The 10,308-nt window shown below is 32.5% G+C and overlaps 2 protein-coding genes across 2 annotated transcripts in view; one reads left to right on the top strand and one right to left on the bottom strand.

The window, feature by feature from the left end:
• The window catches only part of RhoBTB (Rho-related BTB domain containing), a 161,069-nt gene that overhangs the window by 39,546 nt on the left and 111,215 nt on the right, over positions 1 to 10,308 (bottom strand). The window lies entirely within an intron of this gene.
• LOC106681611 (bromodomain-containing protein homolog) lies at positions 4,231 to 7,591 on the top strand (the record flags this gene model as incomplete). The annotated part of the gene is given in 1 exon segment (XM_014422025.3): positions 4,231 to 7,591. A coding segment is annotated over 1 exon segment (2,364 nt). The 3' UTR covers positions 6,599 to 7,591.

A 10,308-nucleotide genomic window follows, 5' to 3' on the forward strand; every position in this document is an offset into this window, starting at 1 on the left:
TAAATGGAATCAGATCGGGTACTCTTGGATGTTTTCGATTTCCCAACCTATATATTAAATTCTATCATAGTTCATATTTATCCTACCTCCAAGATATCTATTTGTCTGTATATATACTTTTACTTCTGTTTGTATATATTTATTGATTTTTAATAATTTTCTAGGAGGTCAGAAAAAAAACAAAAAAACAAACATATTTATCCATTTTGTATTAATACTGACAATGAGAAATTGTTAATTTGTTTTAAATAAACCAAATTACATTTTTTTTTTAGTTTGGCATTTAAGCCCTGCCATACTATTTCAACGAGGATAACACCTAACTAATATTAAAGAACGTTCAATAGTACATTGATATATCGAGTTTGGTTAATATATCGAGAAAATCGATTACATAAAGTGACACTGCATATGTGAAAATAATAAGTGGTAATTTATTTCAAATATGTAAAATTTATGGTAATTTAAAGGAAGATTTCTTAAAAATTAATCATTTTAATCAGATAAGACCTAGGCGATATTAAAGGTCATTTAATTATACATCGATTCACCGGTTTTAATCAAAATCGTTAAAGCAGTTTTTGATAAAATCCTATAAAAAAGTAAAAACAATTGTATGTGGAGCAGAGGTGGGCAAAAATTAGCTAAGTTTAAACTAATAGCTAATGTTGCTATGGATACGACCCTTATTCATGAATGAACCATTGATAAATAAATATCGTATCCATGGCAATTTTAGCTACTAGTTTGATAGTTGCCCGACTCTAATAAAGTGGCACTTGGTTGATTTTATCGAAAACCAGGCATATAGTTTACCTTAAATTTGGAATTTAAGTTAATGAGCTAGGTTGTTCAGAAACAAGACACACACACATCACTCGAGCTTTTCGCACTGTATCCTACGACGCTGTGAGCGTCAACGCAGATATGCCTCCTATAGGTCTTTTGGCAGATGAAAGAAACGAGAATTCAGACTCTTAAAAGATGACAGAGAAGCTGAAATGCCTCATCTTATGGAAGATGGACCCACCGTATGATTCCTGATGTATCAACATGGATACGGAGAGGTGGATTTCTGTCTGAAGAGAGTGGAACATTCGTTATTCCATTGTCCAAGAAAAGAAGAGCTAGACATGAAACTAGGAAAGAAATCAGTTCCAGAAAACTTGTCGCTTTGATGATGACTAGGCAGGAAAGTTGTAGTGCAGTATCAGACCACTCAGCCCAAATAGGCAGAAGGCTCAGAGCACAAGAGCGTGAAAGAAGAGGCCAGGCAATGGCTCAGTTTAAATAAAATGTACAATGAAGATGTCGGCAGATAGCCCTTCTGCCACGAGAAGGCAACATGGGGAGGTAAAGAAGAATTGTTAGTTTTTTAGGTGTAGGAATCTCACATTGTTATGTAACTTCTTATTTGCTACACTTCGTCTAATAAAAGATATTTCCCTAACCCCCCCTTCCCCCCCAAAAAAACAAACAAAAAACACAAACACAGATGAATTGCAAAATATATATATATATATTATTTATTATTTGACGCGAGACAGCCCTTATGGACTATGCGACTATGACTCAGGTTTCTTTTTCAATTTCTTCCTCTCTGCCCATCTCTGTTTGAGGACATCACTGAACTTCTTCTTCCTTTCTTCCATCCAAGTCCTCCTAGACAGAATTTTTTTATTCTCCACCAAAAGCACCGCATGTTTCAGGAATTTCTGGTACTCTGTTCTATCTTCACACAAATCCTACATAATCCCAATCCTCTGTGTTTCCTGTTTGATTTGTACCATGTATCTGTGATTGAATTTATATCCCATAATCTTACTGAAAATCTTCTTGTTCAATCTCTCCTTGGCCATCCTTTGAACGTGCCCATAAAACCTAAGTCTTCTTGCCCTCATTTCTGTTTCCAAATCAGGGGTTTTGGGTTTGGAAGAACTTTCTCTAAAAATGTTCTAACTAACGACTAGATTAAATAAAGGTTAACTTAAGGTTCTAAGCAGAGGAGTGGCATAAACCTAATCTCCTTCAAAGCAAGTCAAAAAGGCCAGTCACAAAAGGAAGGTTATGTTGATGTTAATAGGAATGTCTGCCTTTATAATCTAAACTGAAGCAGAAGGTAATGACAGACTCCTACTCTTCCCCATTTCCTCTGAAAGGCACATAAGATCCACCTTTTTGGTTTCACTTTTTCTGCCAGCTTATCCCCTCCATTACAATCCTTCCTGGGTTATAATCTCACCTGGGTCAGCCAATATTAGTTTTTAGTAGGCCTGGGAAATCAATCTCAAAATTTCCACAATGAGAAACTGTATACTGAGGAAAAATATGTACGTTTAGGTTATTATACTACAATTATTTGATGTGTGATGGCCATGTCACAAAGTAAAAAAACAAAACAATAAAAGTAAGAAATTCTTTTGACCGCACCCATGAACATCTTTATAATTTGAAATAATACTGTCAATTATTTATACATATAAAAGAAAAAAATTAGAAATTTTAATATTGACTGTTCTTATATAAAGCCAAATATATTATGAGATTCAGAAAAATAATATGATAAATATTAATAAAAAATGTGATATATGGGCGAGGTTTTAATACCATGAACTGAATGAGCAGCTAGCTGTTAAATATAGAAAAATATTGTTATACAAAATAAAAAAAATATCTAAAAATATTTATTATACCATTCACTTATCATATTTATGTAACTGTTAAGTTACTTTCTTCAATCAGGTTTTATGAGTAATAAAAATTATGTCTAGAAAAGAATAAATACACGGCATTGTTTTATATGAACAACAGTCGGCTGGGAAAATGACCACAGAGAAAAAAATATATATGTGTTTTTTTATTTGGGTTGATAGGAATTGAACCCACAACCTTGTGAACCAAGCTCTCTCAAACCGTGCCCCCAACATGCTCAGTTATCAAGTCCTACATTTGTGTTTAAAAATATACCTACTAGTAATAATTCTGATAAAATGTTTTTAATATTTTGTCAAAATTTTATTTAAAATTATTAACTCAAATACATCTGTCAATTATAATTATATAATTGCAAATTGTAAATACATCTTTAATTTTTTTTCTTATAAAAAGTGTTCTAAATATTTTTTTTTCTATAAAATTTACAATTTATATCAATATTGTATGATAAGACTAAGTTTTAGAATTACATTCAATGTTCTTTATACAGGAAACTGCTGCCCTCTGCTGAGTGTAACTGGAGCAAGAGGGTAGGTTGGACTCTGGTCGCTCTATTCTGTTCTTTGATTAACACTAGAGTTTTCATACATTTGGATTACTCATTTAAAGTTTTATACTTTTAAAATATGATACATTATGTTTTTTTGATAGATATATTATAGACATATATTCTAGACACATAGAAATACTATATAAAGAAATAATGCATTCCTGCAGTATTTTTTTAAAGTCAGAAAAGTAAATTCATTTTGAATTCCGTATTTGTTTAAAAGGTATTCTCTGAGTTTATTTTTTTTAAGCTTTTCTAATTAAGGTCAAAATAGTTTTAAAATGGTTAGTCTGAGCTGTATTATTTGTCATTGGGTTATTAATTACCAAAATGAGATAATTGCATGATGACATAATTCCACATACCATCCTTCTGTTATGTTATAAACATGCACTAAAAATCAGAAATGGTAAGGATATCAAAGGAAAAATATTAAAAATTTCCAAAATTCATAGCATAATACAATAATAAGTATGCATAATCTCAAAATAAGTATCCTAAATTCTGTAGTCATTTGCATCTTTTCCAAAAAAAAAAAAGTTATGGATTCATCCCTGATTAGGATTTAATCAGAATTCCCTATGATTAATTAAAGGTAATAATTAATAAAATTAGAACTAAAGTTTAATAATGGGAGTGGGTAGCTCATTGGGAAGGCACTATGCTACAAACTCTAAGGACCCGAGTTCGAATTCAGTTGTGGCAGATAATTATTGGCTGTTTCACTGTAGCTCTGAGTCAGCTCTGTGGGTTCGGGAACCCCACATCTGAACCCATAGGGCTGATGAACCCACAAGTTTAATAATGAAAAATTTGTAATTAAAATTGCTCAATGGGAATTCTAAGAATAATTCTTAGCTAGGTTATCTCCTTGTAATGTAACTTATTAAATTTCATATCAGAACTATTTAATTTATTATTTTTTAAAAATTGTTTTAATATGGATGCATTTTTATTTTTTTCAGAAAGATGCCATCACGAAGCTATCGAAATGGAAGCAGAAGAAAACTAAATAACACTAACTATACAACAAAGCTCCTTGCAAAAGAAAGCATTCCTATCATAGATAGGGCTTTATACAATCAAGTTTATCCCACAGGTTCCACTTCTAAACCTCAAATACAATATGGCTTGACAGAAACAGAGCTAAACAATCTTCCGAAACCGAATTATAGAATTATTCCCGATTATTTCATCCATGACATGCCAAACAAGCCAGATCATTATATCCTCTTCAAACAGTCGACACTAGATGAAATTGATTCAAAAGTAGAGTATGATATGGATGATGAAGATGTCGCATGGTTGGGACTTTTGAATGAAAAGAGAAATTTAATAAATATGAGCAGCGTGGACACGAAAATATTCGAGTTTTTGATAGATCGCTTTGAAAAAGAATCCAGATTTGAGAGGAAAACTTTTTTTGAGGGAAAGCAGATAGAAGAGATATCTGATGATGAGGCAGTATGTTACATCTGCACAGGTGGAATGAGCTATGTATCAAACGAAATATTATTCTGTGATATGTGCAACGTAGCAGTTCACCAAGAGTGCTATGGCGTACCTTATGTACCAGAGGGCGAATGGTTATGCCGGAGGTGTTTTCACTCTCCTTCCCAACTTCTCTGTTGTGTCCTTTGTCCAAAAGCCTCTGGAGCGTTCAAACAAACAGATCGTGGATTTTGGTGCCATATCCTTTGTGCGATTTGGATCCCAGAGGTACAGTTCTCCAATTCTATATTTTTAGATCCAATATGCTGCATTGAAAGAATTCCATCTTCAAGATGGAATTTGGTGTGCAGTATTTGCAAAAGTAAAGATATCGGGGCATGTGTTAGGTGTAAGTACAGAACATGCTCAGTAGCTTTTCATGCCACATGTGCACAACAAAAAGGATATGCGATGATGATGAAGATGAATTCTTCTGGCTACAAGAAACAAAGAGTTCATGGTATATATTGTCCAAAACACACACCGAAAAAAGAATCTAAATCCGATTGTGAGAATACCAATAACATGAATACTTTAAAGTCCCAAGTAGCCAAAAGCTTATGCTCAAATGTAGTTTTAGTTCCACAAATACCTCCTGATAAGATCAAGGAGATCAGTGATCTTGTAGACTTTGAGAGGAAAAATATTTTTATTCGAAAGCTTTTAGCATATTGGGCCTTGAAAAGACATCTTCGAAAGGGTGTTCCAATGATACCATCAAACACCTCACGTTTAGAACAAGAGCCAATTAAAGTTACGAATTCTGATACTCCCAAAAAAGACATAAATACAAAAGTAGAAGTATCTGTGGTACAGGGTGAAGAAAATAAAAAAGACGGCGAGACCAGAAAAAAAAAGAAGTACCAAGAACTTAGACGATTTCGTCAAGATTTAGAAAAAGTTCGTATTTTATGTGAATTAATAAGGAAAAGAGAAAAATTAAAGAATGAACTTGCTCTGGTAAAGTACAAGTGCTTAGAGTTGCAATTTGCTCCATTGATTATATATTTAAGAAAGTTTACTGAAAACCTGATCAAGTTGGATACTGATAATTTGTTTTCTAAAGCTGTAGATGGCTCTGAGGCAGTAAGTGCTAAGCCGACAGATTTTGTTCAAATAAGATCCAAAGTTGACAACTTTCAGTATTCGAGCCTCGAAGAATATGAAAATGATTTTCAGGCAATGATTTCAAGCCGTATAACATGTTATGCAAAAAGGACTAAAATATACAAGTCTGCGACAAAATTAAAAGAAAATAGTAAAGAAAAATTCCTGATGGCCTACAAAGATGTTGCGGATTTGAATAAAATGAATATTGAACAGAATGAGGAATCTGAGAATGATTTACCTGAACCACTATCACCGCAAATAAAATCTGAACCATATGAAAATCCTTCTGCTTCAGAATTTGCAACAGAAATAGACTACTATGGTGATGACCCAGGCCCTTCAACAAGCTCATACAACCCGACAACAAATAAAAGGAAATATGAAGAAAATTGTAATCCTGATCAATCTATATACAATTTGAAGAATACTATCAAAGAAGAGCCAGTAGAAATAAGCCAAATACAAACTAATGTCGAGAAAAGTAAGAAAAAATACCAGAAAGCAAAGACTAGGAAAAAGAGGGCACTTACTAAGGAAGAAGACAGTTGTAATGAATCTTTAGGAGGCAATTCTTTTTCTAACAGCTCACCACCGCAACCTAAGGTCAACAGAAGGACAGCAATATTGTTCACAAAAAATAAAACAAAACCGCGATACAAACAGTCTCCTACTCCTACTCCTGTCCCATATGTAAAACAAGAAAACATTTATACATTTGAAGATTCTGATTAGATAGTTACAAGTAAGCTCTGTGTTTAATATAAGAAATTTTATCTTTCATGTAGTATCTACTCAGCTTTAAATGGCTGTGAAGTACACACACTAATTTATAAGATTTTCATAATCTAAAAGTTGGCTATAAAACAAATATATATATGAGTCTGCAGCAAAATTAAAGGAAAATAGTAAAGAAACATTCCTGATGGCCTACAAAGATTTTGCAGATTTGGAAAAAGAGAACAGAATGAGAAATCCGAGAATGGTTATCTGAAACATCTATCACTGTAAATAATATCTGAATCATACGAAAAACCTTCTGCTTTGAGAACCGCTACAGATATTTGATATTATGATGACCCATACAAGCTCATACAATCCAATAAGAAATAAAATAAAAAATGACACTGATGAATCGATATAAAAATTGAAAAATACTAAAAATATCTTATTTTTCTTAGATGTTGAGAAAAATAAGAAAATATTAATTAGTGGACTCTTAGAAGATTTTTTCTGGGGTGCTTCCAACAGCTCATTATCCCAACATAAGTTCAACATGACCCCAATATTAATCACAAAAATATTCCAAATCCTGTCCTATAAGTAAAAGAAGAAAACCTTTGCTAGATATTAGATTATGAACTCTGTTTTTACTATAAATTTTTTTATTTCTTATGTACTGTCTACCCAGTTTCAAATTACTGGGAAGTACAAACATTTATTCCTAAAATGTTGATAATCTGAATGTTGGCTGTTAGTGTACTGATCTTAATGTTATCGATACCCTTTGATATGAAGGTGGGGACCAACAAATGGCCTTTCACCATGGAAGAGACACGGTTAATATGTGATCCCATTTTCTAAAATCTGTAATTTTATATTCTTTATGTGGTGTTTTAAATGTTTTATAAATGTTGAATGTTTTAAGTGTTTTATATGAATGTCAATGTTTGACTAAAAAGTTAAATGTTTATATGTATCTAAATATTTTTCTATGTGTTTGTAAAAACTAAATGGTTATCTGTTATTTTTAATAAAAAGATATAAAAAACTCTGTAAATAAAATTATTCATGTTGTTAATTATTCGTTAGTTGAAAGGAATCAAGAGATTTTCTGGTTTTAATCTTATTTTTCCTTTTTTATTATAGCTTCTATGACTGCCATGAAATTCACTTCCAACACAAGACATTCTTTGTTTCTTAAAATGTTTCAGATGAATGAACGAATTTTAAACTAAAGGCTATAGTTAGTAGTTTGTTAGTCACATTTATACACTTTTATCCCATTTCAAGCTCTTGGGAATGATAAATGTTGACAAAAAAGATGTCAAAAGGAAAGGAATTTTATTGAGAAGTGATGAATTCCTATTTCAATCCTTACATGCTAACTAAAACTTTAATAAAAGTGATTTAGAAATGCAAGCGATTTCAAAACTATGACATTGAAAGTCGGTGAATGGAATATGACATTAAATTTTTCAACATGGCCATCAAAAACCATAGGCTGAGACATTCCTATGGGCCTGTATTTTAAAGCTCAAAGATTTACTATTTTTGAGATAAAACACAAGAACTGTCTGCCGTGCAGTACCGATTCTGGTAACAGCCTCCTAAGTGCCATAGAATACTTATTAAAAGTCGTTGTTTAGATTATTTTAATCTTCTTGGTTGTTTATATCGTCATAGGGGTTATGAAGTTCTTATCCATGCCTATCTTCTATATTTCATACTTAATAAGTAAGAGAAGTAAAGGACCTATTTTTTTAGATAAACCATATGCACTGCAATGAACAAGCTTATTTTAGATAAGCCAAGTGCATGGACTTGATATGCAGGTATCTGATAATCTCCAGTCTCCTTTGTTCTCCATGGGTTCTTAGGATGAAAATGGTTTAGGCCTATGTAATGCTCAAGTTGATGAAATATACAAAATGTTTGTAATTATATTTGCCCTATCGACATTGGAAATCCAATTCTCGGACCCATTTTGCTGTAAAGTGTGACTAGGCATGAGCGAGAACTTTCCCAGAGTACTCTCTTCACAGACCATCACCTATCAATATCTTCACCAAATCACCCATTGTCAGTGCCATTAGTCAATGATGTTCTTCCATTTTATTTTCCTGGCAGAGTGCACTGCGGCTACAGAAGGCCTATTGTATGCCGTCCCTCCTCTACTCAAAGCAGGCCAGTTGCCTTTGTGAATCTATATATTGTGTATGAATCCACCGTCTTGCAAAGTTTAGGGTGTAAGATGCACTCCTTAACAAAGATAAGGAATCGTATCTTTGTTAATGCATCATATCTACAAATGATGTGGTAAGCAGTCTCACCATTCTTTCTGCAGATCCTGCAGGTAGGGGAATCTATCAGTTTCCTTTTATAGAGATGATGTTCTTCCATAATAAATTCTTGATATGGGATTTCATGGTCCTAATTTGAAGATTTAGTCCACCAGAGCCTTCTCTTTTGTGATTAAATTTGGTCTCTAGCAGGACAAAGTCAAAAATTGTCTCCTGGTGTGATAGAGCCCCACACTGGGTTGACCCCAACCTTTTTAGATTGCCAACATCAGAAGTTTTGATGCTACTGTAAAGTAAAATGATGGAAATCTGTCAATGAATCGGCTATCAAATTTATTATTAAATCTGGATTTTCTCTTTAGGAAGTCTGGTAAGTCAATTCAATAAAAAAATTTTGAGGTAAAAAAACTTCCAATTTGAATGTAATTTATTTTAAATTAACATATTGTAGCACAACGTTTCAGGACCAATGTCCCATATTCATGTACTTTAAAAATCTACAAACAACAATAATCCACCATAATAACAATCTTCATCTATATGTATTATAATTCATACAATTGGTAATATATTAGGATTAAGGTTCCTGCTCTCGTTGAAGCTCTAGAAGATGTTTAGATAAAGAAACAAACATACAACCCTCATCCAGGTAAAAAAAAAAAAAAATGTATAAGAGGATGAATATGAGGAAAATAATAATAGTAAAACTATAAAGATATACTGCCTCTTGCTGTGTCTAAAACACTTTGAAATAATACACCCATACTTCAAACTGACAAATTACTAAGTGGATAGCCATTTTAGAATGGTTCCTTTTCTAATTAGCACATTGTTACAACAAAAGTAGTAAATATGTTATTTGACTTTTTTTTTATTATATGAGCTCGTCAAGTTGCTTTATAGAAGAGCAATAAAGATAATGATGGAGGCACAATCTACAATCAGATGACACAAGATTTAGCATATGCAGATAATGTGCTCATTACAGAATGGATGGTACCAGCATTAGAAGAATTTTTTGGGAATGTTAGAATTCTGGATTTGGAAATTAATTTATATATATGTATGTGACAGCTGACATCAAAAGCAGGCCATCTAGATGGAGAAGAAATGTAAATAGGGATTTGAAGGTTCAAGACTTGCAATAAATTCAAGTATCTGGGCAGTATAATTGTCAGCAAGGACAAAGTAAAAAAGGATATAAAGGCATTTATGACTACAAAAAACTGATAACTGTTCAGTATACACAAAATTGCAAGTCTGTCCAAAAAGGCAAATTTTTTCTTCTATAAAATCATTGTAAAGCAAACAGTGACTTATGGGTGCAGAACATGGTCTCTGACCAAAGAAAGTAAAAGAAATCTTCATGTGTGGGAGCAAAAAGTTCTTCACAATATTTATGGACCAATAAGAATCGAGGAT

The sequence above is a fragment of the Halyomorpha halys genome, unplaced genomic scaffold (genome assembly GCF_000696795.3).
Source record: "Halyomorpha halys isolate HHAL.00 unplaced genomic scaffold, Hhal_1.1 Scaffold351.1, whole genome shotgun sequence".
NCBI lineage: Eukaryota > Metazoa > Arthropoda > Insecta > Hemiptera > Pentatomidae > Halyomorpha > Halyomorpha halys.